At 58.9% G+C, this 24830-nt stretch overlaps 2 protein-coding genes across 5 annotated transcripts; one reads left to right on the forward strand and one right to left on the reverse strand.

The window, feature by feature from the left end:
- The first annotated feature begins 146 nt into the window (after nt 1–146).
- Nucleotides 147–5829, forward strand: SLC19A1 (solute carrier family 19 member 1). Of its 4 annotated transcripts, none has more exons than XM_033065171.2 (6): nt 151–245; nt 2653–2945; nt 3629–4349; nt 4629–4821; nt 4905–5046; nt 5145–5829. In XM_033065171.2, the coding sequence occupies exons 2-6, from the start codon at nt 2739–2741 to the stop codon at nt 5331–5333; spliced, it is 1452 nt and encodes a 483-aa protein (XP_032921062.1). In that variant the 5' UTR covers nt 151–245; nt 2653–2738; the 3' UTR covers nt 5334–5829. The 4 variants fall into 4 exon arrangements, with proteins under 4 accessions (XP_032921063.1, XP_032921062.1, XP_032921060.1 ...); XM_033065169.2 differs by having other exon boundaries at nt 152–245; nt 3629–4376; XM_033065170.2 differs by lacking the exon at nt 151–245 and adding an exon at nt 2342–2581 and having other exon boundaries at nt 3629–4376.
- COL18A1 (collagen type XVIII alpha 1 chain) lies at nt 5758–24830 on the reverse strand. The gene is made up of 42 exons (XM_042779460.1): nt 23435–24830; nt 18793–19337; nt 16112–16192; nt 15960–16019; nt 15640–15778; nt 15439–15542; nt 15325–15351; nt 15058–15228; nt 14943–14969; nt 14791–14853; nt 14607–14693; nt 14424–14477; nt 14196–14345; nt 14032–14094; nt 13813–13857; nt 12753–12893; nt 12609–12671; nt 12471–12497; nt 12338–12382; nt 12154–12216; nt 11752–11787; nt 11592–11681; nt 11423–11452; nt 11287–11313; nt 11064–11126; nt 10857–10931; nt 10728–10763; nt 10557–10610; nt 10278–10343; nt 10020–10091; nt 9792–9825; nt 9599–9661; nt 9466–9509; nt 9249–9371; nt 9000–9153; nt 8773–8846; nt 8566–8694; nt 8351–8386; nt 7747–8007; nt 7466–7663; nt 7072–7187; nt 5758–6988 (listed from the first exon to the last, which is right to left on the reverse strand). Exons 1-42 carry the CDS (start codon nt 24780–24782, stop codon nt 6775–6777), a joined length of 5298 nt encoding a protein of 1765 aa, XP_042635394.1. The 5' UTR covers nt 24783–24830; the 3' UTR covers nt 5758–6774.

The following is a 24830-nucleotide window of genomic DNA, read 5'->3' on the forward strand; positions in this document are numbered from 1 at the left end:
GGCTCTTCCTGTTCCTGGTGCTCTTCCCTTTCCTCCCGCCTGCTGCACTCTGGTGTTTGTAGTCCCCACGCCGCCCCGCACCTGGGGCGCGACTACATTTCCCGAGGTACCCCCACATCCTCCTCCTCCTCCTGCTCCTCCTGCCGCTGTCCCGGGATCGCCGCGGATCGGGCTCGGGTGGCAGCGGGGCGCCCCGGATCCCCGCCGTGCCCCGGCCCGCAGCGCCCATGCCTGCCGCCCACCAGGTACGGGCTGCGCGGTGCGGGTGTCGCCGGAGCGGTGGCGTGCCCGGCGGGCTTCTCTGGGATGCCGGCGATGTGGTTTCCTTCGGGGGCTGGGGATGTGTGCCGGGTGCTGTGTTGATTCCCCCCGCCCTTGTTTCAGGGTGAGCTGGTGCCGCGTACCCTCAACACCCTCTTGTGCCAGGTGCACCCCACACCACCCTCGGCGCCCGTCCCTTGGTGCTGAGCGGTGGGAGGCAGAGAGATGTCCGCGCGGTGGGCGACGGTGTGTTTTCAAGAGCTTCCCAGCCCTTGTTTTAGGGAAGGTGCCCTAGGGACTCGGGAGCCCCATTCGGCGTGGCAGCTCCCCACAAAACACGTGGTGCCTTGGCGGTGTCACTTGTGTGTCACCGATACATGGCTGCGGGGAGAGCATACCCCCGACCCCCAGGGCTGTCCCCTCTGCGCCACGGTGGCCGTGAGCCCGGGCTGACAAGGGTGTGACAGTGATCCGTGTTGAGGTCGCACCCTGATAACCCTGTGATAAACAGGTGCACATGGTGATAACAGACCGGCTCTGCTCCCTCGTCCCTCCAGTCCCTGGCTTGCACCAGGGATGAAGGATGGAGCATTCCCTGGGATTCGTGCACACTCCAAGGATGTTCTGGAGAAGGGGAATTGGGCACGGCCAGATGCGTTCTGTTCTGGAGTCCCTTGGTGTATGGGGACACACATGCTGGGAGTTAGGAGCCAGTGTTCCTGGGAATGGAGCAGTTTCGTGGATTCAGCTGCATCCTGGATTTAGTGCGGATAGTTTCCTGTGGGCCAAGGATGCATGTGTGTATCCCTCCTAGATGGACATGGCAGGAAGTGGGGAGCAGAGGGTGGCAAACATCCCATAGGGGTCATGGTGCACGTGGGGGGCAAGTGGCTGCTGTAGGTAACATCCACGGCCCAGCCTGGGGACAGGAGGGCTGTGGAGACTGAGGAGCCTATCCTACAAAGCTCAGCCATTGTTCCATGGAGGGACAGGCCTTAAGCAGGACAGGTACACGTGCCTTTCGCAGGATTCCCTAGTTTGTATTCAAGTGTACCCCTGTTCTCCCTTCCTGGTCGGCCCATTGGCCGTTGGGCGACGGGGCAGAGTCCAGGCACTCGCAGCTGGCAGTGGTCCCAGCACGGTGCTGGGGTGGGTGTCTGGCAGGGGTTAGCCCTTGCTCCTTGCCCCTTGCCCTTCCTGCCACAGCAGGGGGGCAGTGCTCCAGCCAGTGCCGGACAGGCTTGCTGGGCAGTGAGGGAGTGAGCACCTGCCTTGATCCCCCGGGGTCTGTTTAGGAGGTGGAGGTTCTTTCCCCAGCTATGATCTCTGGCACAAGAGTGTTTTGCTGATACTCAGGCACCAGTGCTGAAATCCCACAGGAATGCTGCTGGAGTGGTGGGTCCTCACTGGGGCAAATGGGCACTTGGCTTCCTATAGTTTTAGGTCACCACCAGCTTTCCTCTGCCACCCACTGCTGCTGGCTCGTGTCCCGTTTGTCCAGTGTTATCTGGCAGCAGTGGGGGATTATCCTCCAATTCCCACCATGCAGAATCCAATTGGACACAGACAAGGACCATGAACTTACTTTTTAATGACTGTGATTAGTTGTTCTGTGATTATCAGGGTAACCAGGTTTCTAGACTTTGCTCCCATCGCGTGTATTGGCATACGTGGAATTTCATGGCATGAAAAGTCACCTCAGTGACTTCTTGTGGGTGCAGGGAGCACTGGGAGGACAACCTGTCCAGGCCTTCTCCTGTCCCTGCCCTCATCCTGTGACCACTAATCAGGTCTCCTGGCACTGCCAGCTTTCCTGCAGCCAAACCTCAGGATTTGAGCTTTTAATCCCCCTCTGGACTGTGAACTTCGTGGTGTTTTGCATTCTCCCCAGGCTGGGCATTGTGTCCCACTGGGAAGAGCCAAGGGGCTTGCCTGTGACTCCCTGAGGTCCTGCCAGCCATCCAGCTACTGAGTAACATGGGACACGGGCAGCTTCATGCCTGGTGTGCACATTAACTAATTTCTGCAGTCAGCACATTCCTGTGCCATGCCCTGTGGAGCATCACTGGTGCATCCCTCTGCCTCTGCAGCTCAGAGGGAAGCGTTGCTCCAGGAAGCGGCAAAACCTCACTGAGTCTTACAAGGGAGGAAAAGGAGGTGATGGGAGCTGAGGATGCCCCACTGTGGATTCAGATGCTCTGTGCATCCAGGCTCCGGATGCACGTGATGTACAAATGCCGCCTGAAATGACTCCTCCTGCTTCTGCACAGCAAGGCGCACGGCTGCTTTTCTTCTTCCCAGAACATCTCCTGGGGAGAAGGTAGTGGTATTTATTTGCCTTGCAATTCTGGAGGAATTTTGAGCCAGTGCCAAATGCTGCTTTTTCCACAGAAACTGCAGCGTCCTGGTTTTCCATGCGTCCGAGAGCGCCTGCAGACAGAGAGGGACTGCATGGTCCAGCAGAGCCTGTGTAGCTGATGGCTCCCGGCATAATGCCACTGTCCTGCTGCAGAGCTATGTCCAAGAGTGATGGTGCCAAAAAGCCAGCGTCGGAGACGATGCCAGACCAGCGCTGGAAGCTACAAGTCTTCTACCTCTGCTTCTATGGCTTCATGACACAGATCCGGCCTGGGGAGAGCTTCATCACCCCCTATCTGCTGGAGGCCAACTTCACAAAGGCAGAGGTGAGCTGTAGGCACCTGGTCCCCCATGTTGTTGTCCCCCTTTATGGCCATGGTCACCATCCTGGGGGTGCCCAGAGCATCATTCCGTGCTTCTGGAGTGCACAGGGGTCTCATGATCTGGGCATGGCAGTGTGTGGTGACTTGTGGTGGTGTTTCTGGGCAGGGGAGGTGCTGTGGTGTGGGGCCCTGTCTCCCTTGGCTGTGAGGTCACCCTATCCCCTGAGTCCCAGGCTCAACTTGTCCTGTCATAAAACCTCGTGCCCAGGCTGGCAACTGATTTTGGGGGCAGTGTGTGACCCCTGCCCACCTGAGCAGCCTGTGGGGTGATGGGAGGGTGCTGGACTGGGAGAAGCCATGCCCCATCCCACTGGGGAGACATGATGGCATGGTGCACTGCCAGGCTGCTGGCAATGATGGGGTTAGACAAGGAAGGGCCACAATATCATCGTCTCCCAACCAAGGGATGCTGGCCCTGATCCCAGCCGGCTGCTGTGCCTGTGGGAACACTGCGTTCCCGGCACAGGAAGGGGCCAAGGCTCAGCCAGACCCCCAGCCGAGCACGCTGCTGGTCACATTCCTCCTCGAGGAGGTGCTGCCATGGGGATGTGCCCACACTGTCTGCAGCTTGGGGGGCATCCCCAGGCATGTGCCTGGCACTCAGCCCCTCCTTGCCCATACGGCAGGTGACTAATGTGATCACGCCGGTGCTGTCCTACTCCTACATGGCCGTGCTGGTGCCCATCTTCCTGCTGACGGACTACCTGCGCTACAAACCCGTGCTGGTGCTGCAGAGCCTGAGCCATATCTCCATCTGGGCGCTGCTGGTGTGGGGCACCTCCGTCCTGGCCATGCAGCTGATGGAGTTCTTCTACGGCATCACCATGGCCACCCGCATCGCCTACTCCTCCTACATCTTCTCCCTGGTCGCCCCATCCCGTTACCAGCGGATGGCCAGTTATTCCCGCTCCGCCGTGCTCTTGGGGGTCTTCACCAGCTCCGTGCTGGGCCAGCTCTGCATCACCTTGGGCAGTGTCTCGTTCAACACCCTCAACTATGTCTCCTTGGGCTTCGTCAGCTTTGGCCTCATCCTCACCCTCTTCCTTGAGCGGCCCCGACGCAGCCTCTTCTTCAACCGGCCTAGCAGGGCTGGCGATGCCGCTGTGCCCACTGAGCTGGACAGGATGGCCAGGGGGGATGGTGGTGGGGGGACACGGGGCTGGAGGGACATGGTGCTGTGCCGTATGCTGCGGGAGCTGGGAGCGCTGGCCAGGCAGCCCCAGCTTCGCCTCTGGTCCTTGTGGTGGGTCTTCAACTCGGCTGGATACTACCTGATGCTGTACTATGCACACATCCTCTGGAATGAGATCTCTCACACCACGGATAGCCGCCGAGTGTACAATGGAGGTGTGGATGCTGCCTCCACGCTGCTGGGTAACTTGCCTGGGATAGGCACACTGGGGGTGTGAGGGACACTTACATACTATTGCCTCCTGTGGGAATGGCTGGGGACACCAGAAAGGCAGAGGGCAACTGCTGTCCTACTGCACCCCTTGGAATGGCAGTCCTTACGGAATTTTTGGTGGTTTCGCATTGGGGATGACGTGATGATCACGGGGATGGGTCCCAGCCTAGATAGGGCAGGGTGCTGCCTGCAGGTGCTGACCATCATTCATCCCTCCCCAGGAGCCATTGCCTCCTTTGCTGCTGGCTATGTGAAGATCCGCTGGACGCTGTGGTCAGAGCTGGTGATTGGAATGGTGACAGCATTCCAGGCGGGATTGCTCCTGCTCATGAACTCCACCACCAACATCTGGCTGTGCTATGTTGGCTACATCCTCTTCCGTGGCTCCCACCAGTTCCTGGTGCCCCTTGCCATGTGCGTGTTGCTTCTGAGGACCTGCTCCCATTCTGGCAGCCAGGTCAGTGCCGGGGTTCACCAGTACTCCCATTTTTCCCCAGTTTCCAGATTGCTACCTCCCTCTCCAAAGAGCTCTGCGCGCTGGTCTTTGGGGTTAACACGTTCTTCGCCACCGTGCTAAAGACCATCATCACCATCATTGTGGCTGACAAGAGGGGCTTGGGCTTATCCGTACGTCCCCAGGTAGGGATGAGGGGCCACCTGAGATGGACATGGTCCCTCAATGTTGCAGGATGAAGGGAAGGCTCCAAGTGCTGTTCTCCCCTTTCTCTCTTTTGCAGTTTTATGTGTATTTTGGCTACTTCACGCTGCTGGCCGTGGTCTACCTGCTGGCGGCCATCAGAGTGGGTGTTCAGCACAGCCACCGCAGGCAGTCGGTGGAGCTGGCCCTGGCCAAGGAGCCATGCCAGCCCACAGTGGAGACTCCAGCACAAGAGAAAAGCCCGGAGGCAGGCACCGTGCAAGCCTGAGCACTGGCACCGCGACACTGTGGCCGGCTCTTGGTTCCCAAAGTGAGCATTGTCATCGCCACTGTGTGCTTGGTGTCCTGTCCCACTGCTGGTCCTGGGTGCTGTTCTGTCACGGATGTAACCCTTGGGACATGTTTTGTGCTCCGTGAGGACTGGGCCGTGCCCCTTCCCTGTCCCCAGGCACAGAGCGGGGACAGGATTGCCATGGTGCCGCAACTGTGTGCCACACAGGATTATGGATGGGGACCCTATCCCGCTGCATCCCCACCATGGCACGAAGCCAGGCTACAAGAGGATGTTTCTTTATTCAGTGCCTTTAGAAAATGGTTTATAGGACACAACCGATGACAAAAAAACAATATAAAGATCCACAGGCTTTAAATTGCATTAATTACACAAAATACAGTAGACTGTAAGAAATAGAGACTGTGTTACTCGCACAGCTTTTATGGTAATAATTTCCATACAATAACAAAAAAAGCTAGTTACAAATTTCTCTTTTTTCCTTTCTTTTTTTTTTTTTGGTTTTTTGTTTTTAGCACCTTGGATTTGCCCACACCAATTCCAACCAGATTTGCTGCGCCTTCACCATTTGAGCCCAGCAAAGGTGGCATGGGGAGGGGGGATGGCAGTGCCTTCCCTTGGTACTACCACATGTGCTCACCATGCACATACACACACAGAGAAACACATGCCAAGGGCACAGCTTGCCACGCCTTGGGGCCACCCTGTCACCCCATTGCCTGTGCTGAGCTGGCTGTTGCTGTATCTGGGCTGTAACTGGGCTGTGGGGGCACAGCCAGGGGACCCCAGGGTGCCTAGATGGGATGGGGGAGACAAGACCCCCACCAGAGCTCTGCTGGCTGGGAGGTGGAGGTGAGGATGATGATGGGATGATCCTTATCTGGGGAGAATGGAGACCATCTGGGAGAACCCCAGCATCGCCACGGGACAGTCCCTTGGGTGGGATGCTGGAGTCTTGGCTGGCATAGACCCCTTGGCCTCAGCAGCAGGGATTTGGGTCCAACCCCAAGCTCCTGGTGAGGACAGCGTGGGGCTGGGGGGCTGGTGAGAGAGGCCCCACAGGCTTTTCAGGGGGACAGCCTGCCTGGCAGCACTGAAATCTCCCTGCCAAGCATCCTCCTACCCAGCCACCCCAAAAAGAGCATCTGAGCAGGGAGGGGAACAAGCTGAAGTGGTTAAATATCAGGAGTTGGAGGAGGAAGGCCACCAGCACATGGCTGCCCTGCCCTGGGTGGGACCTGAGCCCCTGCTGATGCAGAGCAGGGGCCATGGCAATACTCTTTGGCTTCAGGCCTGTGGGAAAGGAAACCCTGCAGGGTGAGAGTGGGTGCGTGGAGGGGGCTGAGGGGCCCAGGGGTGCAGGCTGGCCCAACTCTCCCTGGGGACATGGGGGACTCAGGGAGCTCCAGGGTGGGTATCACTTTTTGGTGGCGGTCATGAAGCTGTTCTCAATGCAGAGGACGATGAAGGCATGCTGACAGCTGCTGGCCACCTGCTCCAGGAGTTTTCCAGAGGCCAGGGAGGAAGCCTGGCCAGTGACCGCATGCTCCTCTGTCCGCCATGTCTCACAGTAGTTCTCGGGCAGGCGCCGGCCCTTGGCATCCGAGCCATGCCAGACACTCTTCTGTGGCCTGGAAGGATGAAAGGTGGGGGGTCTGCTGCTGCCCTACCATGCTCCATACCCCATTTCCACATCACTCAGTCCTGTACTCACCAGCCCGCATCCTGCAGGACGTCCCGGCCGTCGAAGGAGAGGATGCGGGTGCCAGCTCGCAGCGGGGCCCCACTGCCCGTGAAAAGGGCTTCCCAGTTATTGAAGAGCACTTCATCCTGGTAGGGTGGGAAAATGGAGGAGGAGGGGGTTTAGCCCTGCCTGCACCCCAAGATCATCCCAGAAGCTCTAAGCCCCAGCAGCCTCTGGGAAGGGGATGCTTCATGATGGATGGGGGCTTTGCTGTGCTCTGTGTCCCAGACTTCGGTGGTGCTAGGTTAATAGTTGGACTCGATGATCTTAAAGAGATCTTTTCCAACTGTAATGACTATGTGATCCTATTCTGTGATCCCTCGGAGCTCAGAGAGTGCCAGGAAGGGGATGGGGACACACATACCTGGAGGTTGACGATGGGGACAGCAGCACGGTCGGCCCTGCGCACGATGCTGTAGAGATCCTGCAGGCGGGAGGACAGGAAGGCACGGAAGGTGCCGGCCAGTCCAACCTGCCGGGCTTGCTGGAAGCACTGGAAATCGGCGCCCCGGATGCCGCGCATGCTGCCGCTCAACGGGGTGTTCAGGGCCACCAGGTGAAGCTGCCAAGAGGGGACAATGGGGCTTGAGGGACACAGCTTTGACCACCACTATCAGCTCCCCTTGGCCAGCATGTAGCACTCACGGCAGGCTGGAAGTCCTGGTGCACATGGGCAGCCACAGGGGCAGGGTCTGGTCTGCGGTGGATGTAGTAGCCATTGATGAGCTCATGCTGGTGGTGGAGCAGGGGCTGCTCGGGCAGGCGGTGCTGGTTGGCCACCACCTCATCCCCACGCCAGGGACGGGCGGTGGCCGGGGGGACATGGTTGCGGAGCGGGTGCAGGGGCCCACGTGGCTGGGGGCCAGCGTAGTGGAGGGTGGGTGGCTTGTCATACACCTCGTTGTCCTTGGGAGGGGGACACACAGCATGAGGGGAGGGTGTGGTGCGCCAGGTGGGGATGGGGATGGAGAATGTTGAGGATGGATAGAGATGGTTGTGGTTGGATGAAGATGGGCATGGACATGGTAGGGGTTGGATGGGGATGGAAATGGTTGGGGATGGGGATGGGGATGGGGATTGATCTGGCTGGGGATGAATGGAGAAAGGGATGAAGTTGATTGTTGATGGATAGAGATGGTTGGGCATGGAGATGGTTGGGGATGGGATGAGGTAGATGAAGATGGAGGATAAGGATGGGATTGGGATGGAGGATAGGGATGAGGACGTGCACGGGGAACAGAGGACTCACCAGAGCCGAACTGGGGATCAGGTTGTGCTCCTCCAGCTGCAAGGGCATGGCACATCAGATCCCAGCTGCCCCCCTCTCATCTTCCTGGCGCACGGGCGGGAGGACCCCGAGCACCGCCAGGAGTCACCACCGAGCCCCGGGGCAGGGCTGTCTGCGCTCCCCTCAGGCTGGGCAGTGCAGCCCCAGCCGGGTGCCCTCCAGCCCACCCCACTCACCAGCACCCTGCGGAAGCCCCCGCGCAGGCGGACGTAGAGCTCCTGCCGCTCGGTCAGGAAGATGAGGCTACCCTCGGGCAGCTCGTGCGCGGTGCTCAGCATCATCTGGTACGTGGGCACGGCCCGGAGCTGCGGGCAGAGCCCGGGACAGGGCTCAGGGATCAGCTGCCTGCACCACGGGCAAGCCCTGCCTAGAGCCCCACTCACCCCCAAGGACATCCCGCTGGTGCCTGGTGGTCCAGGGGGTCCTGGTGGTCCCGGGGGTCCAGGGATGCTGACACCTGTAGGGGAAGGAGGGTGACATGGAGAGAGGTGCAGTACAGGGAGAAATGCAGAGCTGCAATGAGGGATGCATGGGATACAAGCAGGGATGCTGGGGGTGGCAGGGAGGGATGCAGGACTGCAGGGAGGGATGCAGTAGAGCAGGTACTCACCTTGTCTATGGGGACCTGGGAAGGAGGGTGGCCCGGGTGGACCAGGAGGGCCAGGAGGGCCAGGGGGGCCCTGCCGCCCCTCGTATCCGATCCCAGGAGGACCCTGAGGTCCTGGAGGTCCCGGTGGCCCAACAATACTGTCCCCCTTGGCACCCTAGGCAGCGTGAGAGAACATCTGTTGGAGCAAAGCCCCTAGGGATGCCACCTCCACTGCACCTCCCTTCACTCCCTGCCTCATGAAGTACTCACCGGAAGCCCAGGGTAGCCCTGGGGCCCTGGAGGCCCTGGAAGCCCAGAGACTCCAGGACCGTAGAGTGGGGTGCTGCCTGGCTCGCCCTTCTCACCCTTGGGACCTACATCCCCCTTGTCACCCTGTGGAATGGCACAGTCTTAGGGTGAGCAACTGAGGTGCACTGGGTACCCCAAATCATGCTGGGTTCCAGCTGCCTGTGTGCAAAGGACTTACCCGCAGGCTGGCACTGAAGTGACTTGCGTCATAGGGGAAATGGGCTGTGGAGAGAGGGAGAGGAGGAGAGAGGAGCTGAGATGGGCATGAGCCACTCCCTGCCTGTCTCTGCCATCAGGGACCAGTCACCTACCTGGGGGTCCTGGGCGTCCAGTGTCACCTTTCTCTCCCTTTTGTCCTGGGAACGGGTGGAAACCTTTGGAGAGCAGCAGAGATGCCATCTCAGAGCTGCACCTCTAAGGGAGGGAGGGTGTTTCCCCCCAGCCCTGCTTTGCTGAAGTTCCCCGAACTGCCCAGAGAGGGCTGGGAGAGGGACACCCCCTTACCGGGGAATGCTGGCTGGCTGGAGTCGCTGAAGGTCTGTGGGGATGTAAAGGAAGGGGCTGCAGAGACAGCAGCATCCTCAGGGACCCCCCACTAATGCTGGTTACAGTCCCACATGCCAGCCCCACCCAGGATATCACCAGAGCATCTTCAGTGCCCTCCAGGCAGGCAGGGGACACGGGGGACCCAGTCACCAGCATGTCCATCATGGTGACCGTGGGGATACTCACATTGCCATTGTTGTAGACTATGCTGCCAGGTGGCCCAGGGGGCCCAGGGGGTCCTGGGGGGCCTGGGGGACCCTGTGTGGGGTGAGAAAATTTGTCAAGGTCCTGCAAAGCAGACAGTCCCCACCACGGAGGGGGACAACCAGCCCCTGAGAGAAGGAGAATGCCCTTTGCCTAAGGAATTGGGGTTCTCAGGGAGGCTCTTGGGGTGTGTGCCCCGCCCTGCAGAGCCAGCAGCTGAGGGGTCACAGCAGTGCTCACCCGTAAGCCCAGCACGTCTGCGGGGTCACCCTTCTCACCCTTCAGCCCGTTCATGCCGGGACGTCCCTGCGGATGAGCAGCACAATGAGCCTTTTCCCCGTCCCCCTGCCAGCCCCTGGTGTCACATCTGGTGCTCCAGAAGTCACCTCTGACACCCTGGCAGCACCCCATCCCTCAGGGACATGGTAGGGTGTGGGGCTCGGCGGATGCAGGATGTGCAAATGGGGAGGGGGACGCGGTGGAGGCGATGGACACAAACAAACCGGGAGCAGGTCTTACGGGTCTGCCCGGAAAGCCGATCTCTCCCTTCATCCCTGCTCGTCCCGGGGGACCCTGGAAGGGAGAGAAGACAAGGATGAGGGTGCTCAGTATGAGGGTACCCCCTCTACTTAGGATCATTCCCATCCCTCCCCGTGGGACACAAGGAGGAGGATGGTGATGATGACTTACCGATGGTCCCATTGGGCCCCGCAGCCCCGGCTCCCCCTGCAAACAATGGAGAGGGAAAGGGCATCACCACTGGGACCACCTGGCACCCATCCCATGGGGATGTGCCCTGCATTCCTGCCAGGAACCCACCTTTTCTCCTTTCACCTTGGCAGTGACCACGGTCCCATCAGGGCTTATGATGACACCGGGCTCCCCCTTCTCTCCCTGCAAGAGAAGAGGAGGTGGGAGGGACACGGAGGGATCAGGCTTCCTCCTGTGACAGGGCTGGTGGCCAGGTAGAATGGGGAGCCAGGAATGTGACCACCCCATGGGGTGCAGGTGGCCTGGAGCAGTTACCTTTAACCCTGGGGTACCCTGGAGACCAGTTGACCCCCGGTCTCCTTTCGGTCCCACTGGACCCTGCAGGAATGACACAGAGCCCACATCATTCCCAATTCACCAAAGACAGGCCCCAAAACTCCCCCTCTGCAGCACCACCACTGCAGCAAAACACAGCAGGACTGGCAACCACAGCTGTCACCAGGGCCACTCTGTGGTCCCAGATGTGTCACTAACTCACCGGGAAGCCAGCGTGGCCTGGTCTGCCCTGCACAGAGAAGCAGAGATGCTCCTAAGAACAAACCCCCTCTTTCCAAAAATTGGGTGCCCTCCTGGCACTGCTGAGGGGTGGGCACAGGTGACAGGAGGGCACCTACCTCTGGACCAGGAACAGCCACCAAGGACTTCTGCAAAAAGAGACAAAATGAGGTTTTTCCCCCTGATCTTGGCTCTGAGGGTCAGAGCTGCTGGCCAGGTCTCCCTCATGACTGGCTGCTGGAATATCCCTTTCCCTGCCCTGCGCTGAAGGCAGGTGCCACCACTTACATCTTCACTGGAGAGAGTGATGATCTGTCCAGGGGGACCAGGTGGGCCAGGGGGGCCAGGCAGCCCCACTCCATCTTGGCCTCGCTCTCCCTGGAAGACACAAGCCGTCAGCCCAGGGCCACCACTGGCTGGTCCCCGTCCCCAGCCTGGTGGCACCTACCTTCTCACCGGTGCTGCCTTTGTCACCTTTGGGTCCCTGGAAAGAGGAGCAGAAAGGAGCGAGCACCACATGGAGATGGACTCTGGCTCACCAGTGCAGACCCCCTCCCACCTCCAGCTCAAAAACATCTTTCAGGAAACCCCACCTCTGCCTCCAGCTCCAGGAAATAGGCCAGGTTGGAACGATGTTGGCAGAGGTGGTGGTGGCCAGTGGGGCAGCAAGGTGGCGGGGACAGGATCCTAAGGAGTGTGGGCACTCCTGGCACATAGTGAGTAGAGTCCCACAGGAGGGAGGGGGAATTTCAGCTGCTGGGGATGAAGCTGCTGCAATCAAGGGTGCCCTGCCTGGAGTTTGGGGGGCAGGGGGTTGGGTCTTCTGGAGCTGGGGGGCCAAGGCTCTTACCTGTGGTCCAGGGAAGCCCTCCAGGCCAGGGCGGCCATCCACGCCAGGCATGCCAGCATCTCCCTGCAGTGGGAGTGGGAAAGGACAGGATGCAGCCCCAGATCAGGGAGCACAGTGGTCCTGCCCACTGCCCTGCACACCCAAGTGCTGCGACAAAGCCATCCCAATCTCCCAGGGCTCCTACCTTTGGTCCCGGCAAGCCAGGCTGTCCAGGGCTGCCAACCTCTCCCTGCAAGGAAAAGAGGTGTCAGAGGCATCCCTACAGGCTGCCTGCAGGCATCCTACATGGATGGAGGCAGGTTGGAAGAGTTCCTCACCTTCACCCCTGGCAGTCCCGGCACACCCTGCAAACAACAAGAGGACCATGAGCACTGGATGATGGCAGGGGACATGATGGTAGGAAATAACCCAGGAAGAGCAGGATGGAGAGAGGGAAAAGGCAGGAACAGCCCTACCTGTGGTCCTTCAGGTCCAGGTGGTCCAGGGGTGAATGGCAGCCCTGAGCCCTCCATGTCACTCTACATGCAGGGAGAAGGGGCTGAGCTGTGTCTGTCCCCAGCTCCAGCTCATCCCACCCCATCACTGCAGTGACCACTCACAAATCCAGCCTCGTAGCCTGGCCCTGGTGGTCCTGGGGGGCCGGGGGGCCCTGGCTGCCCTCGGGGTCCGATGGGCCCGGGAAGGCCAGCTAAGCCTACTTCTCCTGGGGGTCCTGCTGGTCCCGTTTCTCCTTTGCTGCCCTGCCAAGGGGACAAGAAGGGGACAGTTGGAAGGTGGCAGTGGTCGCTGCCTGGAGCCTGCAAGCAGGAGGCAAAGCATCTTCTCCCAAATGCTCTTTGGGACAGGACATAGATGCTCTCCCTGATGCTCCCCTGTCTTGGAGCCTTGTGGGAGGTGGCATTGCCCAGCTCAGGCACCCTTCATCCCACCAGCTTCCCATGTAATGTCCACAGTGGCCACCAGAGGCTCGTCTAAAATCATGAATTTGAATGTTTTTGCACGTGGGCTGGCTCCAGTGCTGCAGCAGAGCTCAGTGCCATGAAGGAATGCTTGCAGGCATTCCTGGGATTGCAATGGGTCTGGAAGCAACAGGATTGGACCTTACACCCACCGCCACCCCATTTGCCCTCTGGGTGCTCCAGAAGTGCAGAAAGTTAGAATAAGGTTAAGAAACCTTAATTTTTGAGGTTTTTACCCCCAGCTCAGGCTGCAGTGGATGGTCATCCCAAGAGGCAGCATCCTAGCTCTAAGGGGCTCCCAGCAAGCCTTTACTTCCACCCTTGGGGATGCAGGGTGGAAAGAAGCTGGAGCAAGCAGGCAGGAGAGAGTGATGCACACAAGCTGGGATGTTTTCCAGTGGGGTGTGGGCACCCCCCAAGCAAACTCTCCTCTGCATCTTGAAACACTCCCCTTGGCTCTCCTGCCCACTTCCTGATGTGGCAGTGCCTGGATCAAAGCCAAGGCAGGGTGGCAGGAGCCTGTAAGCATCCTTTGTGGAGTCAGCAACTCCATGCACCTTTGAGCTGTGGCACTGGACTGGGAGGAACACAAATAGCTGCACCTCCCTCTCCATTCCTGTGCAAGATGGCTCCCCTAGGGAACATCCCTGCCCCCAGTCTGCAATGGAGAACCCAAAAAACACCACCCCAGGCACAGTACCTTGGGTCCCGGGAGGCCAGGGAGGCCGAGGTCACCCACATCGCCCTGGGAAGGAGGAGGGAGAAGAGGGTGTGAAGAAGCTGCCCAGCTCCCGGCAGAAGCAGAATGGCTCTCCCCAGCCCAGGAGCTGGGGCCTCCCAGAGATGTGCCAGGGATGCCCACTGCCCTGTGGGACAGCTGTGACATGATCCTGGGGGACATAGGACAGGGGACACTCACCCGCTCTCCTTTGGGCCCTGGCTGCCCGGCCTCCCCGTCTCTTCCTGGAGGACCCTGAGGACCCTGTCAGATTCCAGGAGTTGGTTCCAGCACAGGAAAAGCCTGCAGGGCTGGTGGGCACTGAGCCCCCGGGATGGGTCCCCACAGCCACCACATAGACCTACCACTGGCCCCGGGGGTCCAGGGATCCCATCTCTGCCTGGCAGCCCTGGCGGTCCCAGCAGGTCCGTGCGGTTCATCCCAAACCGTCCTGGTTCCCCTGGCAATCCGGGCAGGCCAGGTGGCCCTGGGGGACCAGGTGGCCCTCGTGGGCCCTAGAAGAGACATGGGGCCATGGCTGACAGTGTCCCTCCCACTCCCAGCTGGCAGGACAGGCACTCATCCCCACTCACCCGCAAACTCTCCAGGTCACCACCAAAGCCAGAGCCCTCCATGTCGATGAAGGTCTGGGGGAGAAGCACAAGGGGGGTGTCAGGGCACTCGGTGGCACTGGGGCTTGCCCAGGGGCCAGTGACAGCACTCTCCCCCTCCATGGCTTGATGGACCCCCGCAACCCTCAAATCCCTGTGACCCACCAGCTTGTCATTCTTGGAGGAAGGTGCCGGCGGTCCTGGAGGGCCAGGTGGTCCAGGGGGTCCCCTCGGCCCCACTCCTGGGTCACCCTGGCACAGAGGAGAGACCATGGTTTGTTGGGGGTGCAGCTGAGCTGCGGGTGAGAGGAAGGGAGAGCATGTTGTGCCCCCCAACACTGGCACTCACCTTCTCCCCCTTCAGACCTGGCTCCCCCGGCATCCCAGGGAACCCCGGGGGCCCCATTTCACCCTGCAAAGAGGAGCACTGGGGGATCAGCAGGTGGCAAGGCAAGGGAGTGGGTGTCCCCCCCACCCTGCCACCCCTTCCATCCCACTTACGGGTTTGCCGTCCTCGCCAGGATCTCCCTAGGGATGGCAGAGAGAGGACAGGTCAGTGTGCACGTGGGTAGGGTGGGAGAACAGGATCCACCCTGCAGGGGGAAATCTGACTCACAGGCTCGCCGTCCCTGCCAGGGGCTCCATCCTTCCCTGGTGGCCCTGGGGGGCCGGTGACTTTCTCCACCACTGAGCCATCAGCGTGCCGAGAGTGAGTCCCGGGGGGTCCAGGGTCACCTGGTTCTCCTTTTTGGCCCTTAGAGCCAGGGTAGCCAAATCCAGCACTGCCCTGGGGAGGGGAGGGAGATGGGGATGGGTGGCAGGTCCCTGAGGTGGCAGCCCAGCTAGGGCACAGCTCTGTGCCAGCTCCCCCAGCGATGCTCACCTTGACACCCAGGTCTCCCTTCTCCCCCTGAAGATCAGAAAGAGAGAGAGGTGTGTGTCAAACACAGACATGTCACTGGTACCCTCGAGCCCACAGGAACCAGCTCTCACCCACCTTTTGACCCTTGACACTGCCTGGCCCTATGATGCCACCGGTTCCTGAGTCCCCTTTCAAACCACGTTCCCCCTTCTCCCCTTTTTCGCCTTTCCGGCTGGTGCCTGTGGAAAAGGAAATGGACCAGCTGTGGTTAGGGGTGGCCACCCCACCATGTCCCCCCTTGTGTGCCCTGGGGAAGGGGAAAGCTGCTGGAATTACCTCCCGTGGAGACCCGCAGCGTCTCCTCCGCCCTGGTCCTCTCAGCCTGCTGTGGGGACCCCCCACCTCTCCTCGGGCCACTGCCCCCTGCCACAGGCGGGGAGGTCACGGGAACAGCATCCACCAGCCCTGGGACAGCCTGCGCCAACAACAAGGGGACACCGTGGCACTGCTCACCCCTCAGTGCCGTCCCGTGGGGGACAGCTGCTGGGACACTATCAAGTACCCCATGACCTCAGCCATGCAGGGCACTCAGCCCTCCTCATCACTAGAATTTTGGGGTCTCGCCCTGAGTGCAACACCTGTGGGCAGCAACTCACCTCGACCTTGCCAGAGGGCTGCTGTCCACCTTCCATCCCGCTGCCAAAATCCCCAGAGACCTGTGTTTGTCCGGGAAAAAGGGGTAAGGGCTGAGCTGGGAGCACAGTGTGGGGCACCCCTGAGCCTGCCTGGCCGTGCTGACAGCGCTCACCTCTGCATCATCCTCCTCATCCTCGCACTGGTGCTCGGCTGCCCGCGGGTCCCCTCGGAGCTTCAAATCTGCAATCACCCCCTGCAAGGAGACCACAGACAGATGGGGGACACAGACAAGCCACCCTGCTGTGATGTGACCTGCTGTGATGTGATCTGCTGTGCCACTCGGCCACCATGTCCGAGTGGAGGGGAGAAAAAAGACGGATGAAATCTGATGTCAGCACTGAGAGCAGCTGGAAGAGGTCACCACCCAAATGGGCGCATTTGCTTGTGAGATATAATTTTCTAATTGATGTATCTTAAAATCATATATAAACAATAAATTTCTAATATATTTATTATATAACCTAATCTACTTATAATTAATTCATATTCTGTCACTGGCTGAACTGTGACTGCCCCGATCCTTATTTTCCTAAGTCCATCACATTTCCTTGCCCAGGCTGTGCTTTCAGGCCAGCCCAAATATTATTTTAGGTGTCTTTCCCAAAGAAGAGACACCAAGGAGGAGGCATCTCCTCTCTCTGAGCTCGCTCGCTTCCCAGTGTGGTCCCCTGCTCCTCCCCACTGGGATCAGATGGATGGGCAGCATCCCAATTTGGCAGACTCCCATCCCGACAGCATCCCTGTGTCCCACCCTGCAGCGAGGAGCCAGGCTGGGCTCTGGGACGTGCTGGGTGACCCTGTTTTCAGTGGGAGCTCGGGTGTTCTGGCTGGTACCCACACCACCTCTCCTGCTGAGGCCGGGATGCTACGGGGGTTTGCCTGGAGTCAGCATCCTTAGGAAGGGATTTGTGGTGGATTCTTGTATAAACAAGTGGCGTGGATGCGCACAGTGCTTGCAAAACACAAATAAATAGTAAGAAAGTGCAGATTACACCAGGAAATACAACATGTGAGCTGGATAACCTGCCAGCTGTCCTTGCGTGAGGCAGGGCAATTGGCTGTGGCCAGGGAGCCCTTGGGAGAGGGAAAACAAGGAGCACAGCCAAAAGATCCCTGTAAAAGCTCTGCTGGGTGTCTGGCCAGGTCCTGGCTGCTACCTCTGCTCAACCCATGTGGTGCCAGCTCTGGCACATGGCTTGCCAAGCCATGCTGGGGGTGCTGGGTTGAAAGGTTGAAACCTGGGGCTTTCCAGAGGCATGGGAAACAAGCCAGCTCCCAGCCCTGAAGCAAGGCAGTCCCACAAGGGATGGTGATAGGGGCCCTTTGCAGCCTCTTTGTTCTGATAAAGAGAGCAGCAGCACCACAGATCTTACAGTGAATACATAAAATCATGGAATCCTTAAGGCTGGAAAAGCCCTCCTAGGACTATTGAGTCCAACTATTAGCCCAGTGCTGCCAGTCCCCCACTAAGCTATGTCCCCAAGTGCCACATCCAGCTGCAAATGATCCCTCCTGCCCAAGCTGAGACCCCATTTGCTCCCTTGAGAGCTGCTTTCCCAGGGGTTTCTGCATTACCCGCAAGCTTTGCCCCTCTAGGTTTCCTGCCACAGCCACAAAGGCAACTCTGGACGGAGCAGAAGTGCCAGGACACCCCTCCAGCTGCCTCCCAGCAAGTTCATCCTGAGGCTTGACCGAGGGCCAGGCTTTAATCCGCTTGATGCCCTCTTAGTTCCAGATAAGGCGAAGCAGGGCTGGACAGTGATAGAAACACCACGAGGCAGTCAGATGCCACTCCTCTCTCACCCAGCCAAGGCCTCCTGCCCTCCACGGCCAGCTATTCCTCACGGGAAAGCCGGGGGCGGGCAGTGGGATCGGGGGTTGGCAAGGCTGGGAGCATCACCTGCTAAAAGGGTCTGCTCCGTTCCAGGCTGTTGCCGCGCCTTCTATATGGTGCCAAACCCCTCCAGCTGGGGAGAGGAGCTCCTCCACAGCCATGAGCTGGCCCTCCCAACATTCAAGAGCAAAGAAATTGCTTCAAAGGACCAACCCCAGTGCAAACCAGTTTGTAGCGCATCAATGATTAACCCCTTCCTGGGGGAATTTCCCCTGCCCAAAGCCAATCCAGGGGGAATGAGGCAGAACAGTCAGGATGATGTTTAAGCTCAGAAATGTGCTTTGCAGAACTCCACAGGGAAAACATTGCTTCCTTCCCCAGAGCCTCTGTTGCTGGGCAAATTCTGCTCAGCCCAGGATAAACCCAGACACTGCTCCCCTCAAGTCCTGCAGGGGATTTCCATGTCAGCCGGGCATTTTCCCCACACTTTCCACAATCCTTATCTGGAACATGAGTTCTGCTCAAAGCACAGGCTGAGCTATCACATCCTTCCTCACTCTCCAAAGTCTTCCTGGAGATACCGCCCAACATCAGCCAGCAAAGATATGCTCCAGCCCAAGCATTTTTTCCATGTAAGAGGGACATTTTCCCAGCCAAACCAGCTTCTCCACTAAAGGAGCTGGGTGTTTTGAGGAATGGGGAGATCTGAAGAGGCTCCACGTGTTTGAATGGTGGGAGCTGCATGGCAACCCCATATCCTCTGGCCAGCCCAGCTTAAGAGCTTTGCCTTGGTGAGCCCCAAGACAATAAATCAGTGGCATCTCAAGCCACCTTCCCCTCCATCTTAGGTGTCCCCTTCCCCAGGGACACACATGGAGCTGGTTGTCTTCTGGGCATGGGCAGTGTCACATCTCCCCAGGCTTCTGGTAGATGCTCCTTGTGGTGACCCAAGCTCTTACCTGGTATTTATCCGGGTCAGCCCCTCCAGCCTGAGCAACAAAGAGCCCGGAGCCTTCTTCCAGCTCCATCTCATCTGGGGAGCGCTCGAAGCGGACACGCTCATGCTCCTCACAGTCCAGGTAGAGGATAACTTCCTCCTCCTCCACACTGATGGCGAAGCGCGTCCACTGGTTGAGCAGGGTGGGCACGGTGAAGGTGGCAGCTGGGTAGGAGCTGGGCGAGCCGGGTTCCGTGTAGTAGAAGATGATCTGCTGCTGGCCTGCCCGCAGCTCCGAGAGCTTGACGCCCACATAGATGATGCTCTGCGAGGAGTCCGTGACAGCAAAGAGCACGCCGGCCCGGGGTGTGGTGGGCTGGATGTGAAACAGCAGCGAGAAGTCCCGGTAGAAAGGGCTCGGCAGGTGGTACCGGGCCACCTGGCCCGTATTGGCATTGGGACCAAAGACGTAGCCAGGGTTGTTGTCGGGGCCGTAAATTCTGTGGATCTCCTCTGTCGGTGGGTCCCCGATCAGCTCCAGCAGGCTGACCTCAGCACTCAGGCTCTCTGCAAGGAGGAAGGACAGGGCATGATCTCAATCAGCCAGGCAAGGATGATAACTCAGCAAGGACAGCCCTGCCTGTGCCTGCCAAATACACTCCTTCACTCACCTGCCCCAAGATGTGTGCATTGGCCAAGGCAGTGACCCTGAGCTGCTCCCACCACATCATTCAGATGCACCTCCCAAAATGCCTCCCATTCCCAGTGCCTCCAACCACAGCTGGGACATCACAGAATCACAGCCTGACTTGGGTGGGAAGGCACCTTAAAGACCATCTCATTCCAACCCCCCTGCCATGAGCAAGAACACAATCCACTAGACCAGGTTGCTCAGATTCCCGGAGATGGGATAAAACCAAAGGGGTCTTGCTCGTGGGTAGGGAGATGCTGTGGGAGCACCAGGCTGCTGAATCACCATGGACCCCCAGGGAAGCATGTTGCATCCATACTCATTCTGGGATCACAGTGACCCCTCGTATCATCCTGGGACAAGATCCTATGGTCACCCCAGCTGGGAATAAATCAGAGCCATTCCCTCGCAACACCCTGGGAACGCAGCTCAAGCCAGCTCAGCCTCCCAGATGCTCTTAATTTGGAGGTCGCCTCCTTTCCCAACTCCTATTGAGATTTAGGGAATTGGAGAAGTTCTGCTGGAGACCGTTTCTCCTACCCAGCACAGCTGAACATCTGGTGAGGGCGAGCCAGTGCCGTGTCCGCCAGCTCCCGTTGTTCTGGCAGCCAGCACATCCTCATCGCCCACACACCGGGCGCTGGATTCCTCCTCTCCTATGTCAACTGCTTGGGGCCAGTGCCAGCTCCAAAGGAGAGGTTTTTTAACCTCTTCTTTCCTGGGAGGGTGAAAACCCAACCACCCTGGCTCTGAAACTGCTGAGGGATCAACACTGGGAATGGATACTCAGTGCTCAGCTTTGGCCCCATCCCAAGCCAGGAGTAGGAGCTGACACAATTCAGTGTTGCCAGTTCCATCCCTGATTTTCATGGGAGCCATGGGGAGTGGGGGGAATCAGAGGTGTATCCTGAGGTATCCCAGGCTTCTGAACCCAGGAGGATCAGCCAAGAGCCTCCACCCAGCTGTGGAGCCAGGCATTATCCTCTGGAGCTCCCAAAAAAAAAAAAAAAAGAAAAAAAAAAAAAAAGAAAAGAAGAAATCAACTCAGCCTTGCCCAGCCCAAAAGGAAAACATGTTTCTTGGGATGGTGATGAAAACCTGGGTGCTTCTTCCAAAGCCTGGGAGACATGAAGCATTCCAGGCTCCCCTGTTGCCAAACCTCAATGCCAGCGCCAGCTTCATGACAGGGATCCAGCAGTAGGGACATAAGAAATGCCACCAAATAAAGGTGGTAGCAAATTTTTGCTCTGCCAGAGCCAGACACACCAATCCTCTGAAACTCTGGCTCTGAAACTGCTACGTGTCCACCCTTCTCCTCAAGCACCCAGTCCCTCCCAACCCTGGCACCCCAAAATGGAGCACCTGGCTGGAAGTAAATCTCCTTCCCAGTCTTCCACCAGTTCTACCCCTTTCATCTGCCCTGCACTGGGATCAGGCTTCCCCATGGGACAGCCCCAGTCTGCTTAGAGGAGAATCTCTGGATCCTGCAGTCCAGCACCCTTTCACTCCCAGCCCTACACCAAAACTGATGGGGTGAGTGAGTGGGCCTCCCCCAGATTCTCAGCCTGTCACCCACCCTTGAGTCACCCCATGCTCAGCACCCCACAAGCTTGTTCCAGCTGCAAATGCCAGGATGCAGGTATTGTGTTTATCTGAGGTTGGAGGAAGCCAAATTCACAGCAGCTTTAAGGAAAAAGGAAACCAGAGTTTCCTGCTGAGGGTCCACAGGGGTGTAAGAGCCAGTGTCGCAATTCCTGCAGCCAGACAAGTCATTGTGTCCCCCCTAGGGCTCAGGATGACTGGGGACACACTGAAAGAAGCTTTTGTTAGCAGGGCAATTTGCAACCATTCTCCCCTCGGAGCTGGAGCCGGCTCTGGGAGTTTCCCTCCTCCTCAAACATGCCACTCGCCCCCAGGTCCCTGGTGAGAGCTGGGTGCTAGCACTTCCCAAAGCAAATGGACTTTTTTCCTGCATGGCGGAGGCTGGATGGGGACTGGGGAGCAGAGGAGTAAGGGGAGACCTCTTCAAGTGTCTGCTCTCCTACAAAAGCCAAGTGACCCTTATCATCCCCAGCGCTTTCAGGCCACATCTGCTTTTCCCAAAGGGCATCCAGAGCCCAGATATTGCAGCCCATGTGGTAAACTGAAAGCACCCACCACGGGGGACTTCAGTGGGTTTGGTGCTGGCATGGGATTGGCTGTGGAGATGTCTCTGGGTGCAGTGATGCTGCCATTGGAAACATCCCCAGGGTGCTCCAAGCCACCTTCCCCCTCTGCCATGACCTGGTCTGAGCCCAGGTTGACAGCGTGGGATTCAGGGGACCCCCAGCACACAGCAGCACATCAAGTCATTCCGTGGGGTGCACCACAGCCCCCATTCCCCGCTCATTCCTGACACTGCCCATCCAAGCAAACACAGTGCAGTCCCAGATGGGGATGCACCTCCTCTGCGAGCACAGTAAGCATCCCCATGATCCCAGTGCATCCCCGCACGAACAGAGCCTCTTTGACACCGAGGGGACCCTGTGTTCGACCCTGGCTTGCCAGCCTCCAGCCTCAGCATTCTCCTTGGCATCTCCTGGCCATACCCGCAGGGCACAGGGGTCGGCACGGGAACACAGCCTCATTCAGAGGCTTTGGCAGGCGGGGGGGAGCTCCAGCTTTCATCCCAACTGCATTTCTCCAAGCACCAGTCACTCCCTGCTCCCGTCTCTCACCCCCCTGCCCTGTCTGGGTCCCTAGAAGGTCACAGCCACTGAATGATGGAGCCGGGGGTGAAGTAACCTCTCCCACATTTCCAGGCAGCAGGGATCAAACATTAGCCACCATCGAGTGAATCATTAACCCCAAAGGGCTGCTCTGGGAGAGGGCAGTGGGCTGGTGTGGCTGAGGGTCACCTTGAAACCTCCTCTCCTCCATGGCGCTGCGGTTGGGTGGTTACGGGGTCCGGGTCCTTGCCCTGCTCCTGTGGGGAGCTGCCAGCTTTCCAAGTGCTCTGATCCCAGTCAGGATGGACACCCCAAAGCCCCATGGCACCTGGAAACTGGCCCTGGATGCCAGTACTTGGGGAGAATGCCCTGTGCTGGCCTCAGTGATTCACTGGGAGCGATGCTCAGCCTTGTGGAGGGAGCCAAAAGCTGCTGGTTCTGTTTGGAAAAGCCAAGGCTGGACAGAAAGCAATTTTGGATTCAGCAGCACCCTATGGGTACAAGGCAGAAGCATCCCCCAGCGCCTGGGGGAGCCTGGGCAGGGGAGACACAATACAGGGATGTCACCACGTTACCTGCAGAAGCATTAATAAAGACACAAGAAACCCCTTCATCCTCCTCAGGGAGAACATCGCAAGGCAGAGGCAGGCGCCCGCTGGCCAAGTGAGTCCAACACAGGTCTCTGACAGCCTCGCAGAAGCCCTGACACGGCGGGGGGGTTACAGGGACTGAGGGGCTACAGCCAGGGAGCAGCAGCAAGCAGAGGAACCACTCCAGGTAGCGATGGCACCGCGACTTAAGCAGCCCCTCCCACTCATGCAAAGCCGCCCGAATTTCCTCCTCGCTGCCGTGATGGAGGTAATTTGGCAATCGGACATGGCTGGTGCCCAGCACACTGCAGACGGGCAGGTGGGTCGAGATGGGCTGGCAGCTGCCAGCTACTGGTATCAGTCCTGGAAAGAAGGATGCGAGCCCCGTGCTGCCACTCCCATAGAGCTGCATGGTAGCGGTTAGTAAATCGAAGTCCAGAGGGATGGAGCTATCAGCAGCAGGAGGATCCACACCCTTATCTACCCTCTGGTCAGGCCAAGCGGGGCTCTGGTTACCGTTCCTGCTGGCCAGAGCCAGCCCCGGGTGGCCGGTGCCATGCCATAGGTTTGGTGATGCTCCATGGAGGTGATGGGAAGGTTGTGCCGAAGAGTCCTGAAATGGCACTGCCTGCTCACGGGTACTGTCACCTGGTGAGAAAGGAAAAGGGGCACTACCTGTCTGAGGACCCGCTGGTCTCTGCAAGGACACCCATGTCTCAATTGCTGTAGGAGTTTCTGTCCCCGGGTCTCCTGGGTTCTCAGTGGTCACCATCCTCAGGAGCTGTGGGTTCTCAGTGTTCCCCAGGAGCTCTGGGCTCTCCGTGGTCACTGTCCTCAGGAGCTGTGGGTTCTCAGTGTTCCCCAGGAGCTCTGGGCTCTCCGTGGTCACTGTCCTCAGGAGCTGTGGGTTCTCAGTGTTCCCCAGGAGCTCTGGGCTCTCCGTGGTCACTGTCCTCAGGAGCTGTGGGTTCTCAGTGTTCCCTAGGAGCTCTGGGCTCTCGGTGGTCACTGTCCTCAGGAGCTGTGGGTTCTCAGTGTTCCCCAGGAGCTCTGGGTTCTCGGTGGTCACTGTCCTCAGGAGTTGCATCTCCTCAGTGCTCCCCATTGCCATGAGCTGCAGATTCTCAGTGGTCCCTGTCCTTAGGAGCTGTGGGTTCTTGGTGTGCCCCATCACTAGGAGCTGCAGGTCTGTGGTACTCATCATCCCTAAGAGCTGTGGGTCCTCAACGGTGCCCAACCCCAGCAGCTGCAGGTCCTCAGTAGTCTCTGACCCCAGGAGCTGCAGGTCCTTAGAGGTCTCTGACCCCAGGAGCTTTGGGTTCTCAGTGGTCCCTGATCCCAGCAGCTGCAGGTCCTCAGTAGTCCCTGTCTCCAGGAGCTCCTTGGGGGTCACTGAGCTCAGGAACTCGGGTTCTTTGGTGGTCCTCATCATCAGGAGCTGCAGGTGCTCAGTGGTCCCAGTCCCCAGGAGCTGAAGGTCTTCGGTGGTCCCTGACCACAAGAGCTGGAGGTCCTTAGAGGTCTCTGACCCCAGGAGCTGCTGGTCCTCGGTGTTCCCCAGCCCCAAAAACTGTGGGTCCTCAGTGGTCCCTGGCCCCAGGAACTGGGGCTCGTCACTGGGGCTGCTGGCTACCTGCTGACCTGGGGCAGGTGACACGCTGTGGGAAGGAGCGATGCTTGGCCACGCCGTGCTCTCCAGTAGCCCTGTGGCACTCCTGTCCCACTGCTCCGTGGTTTTGGCTGTGGTTCCCTCAGCCAAAGGCGCTGCTGTAGCAGAATCTGGCTCCTGCCGCCGTGGGGTGGTGACATTCCCTGCCACCTCGCCACCCCACGTCACTGGGGACGGGCTGGGAGCCGGAGCTGCTGCCGAGTTTGGCGGCTCGGATGCTGGTATTCCCTTGCCGGGTGCTGCTGGGTTTCCTGTGCTCTTCGTGCTGTCCCAAGCCCAGTCCAGGAGCTGCGGTTCCGAGCAGGAGAAGGAGCAAGCCAGGAGGAGCAGAAACCCCAAGCGAGATGGGGCCATTGGAAAGGTTTAGCGAGCTCCGTTGTCCCCGAGAGCGGAGCGGGGAGG

This window comes from Catharus ustulatus, chromosome 7, assembly GCF_009819885.2.
Source record: "Catharus ustulatus isolate bCatUst1 chromosome 7, bCatUst1.pri.v2, whole genome shotgun sequence".
Classification (NCBI taxonomy): Eukaryota; Metazoa; Chordata; class Aves; order Passeriformes; family Turdidae; genus Catharus; species Catharus ustulatus.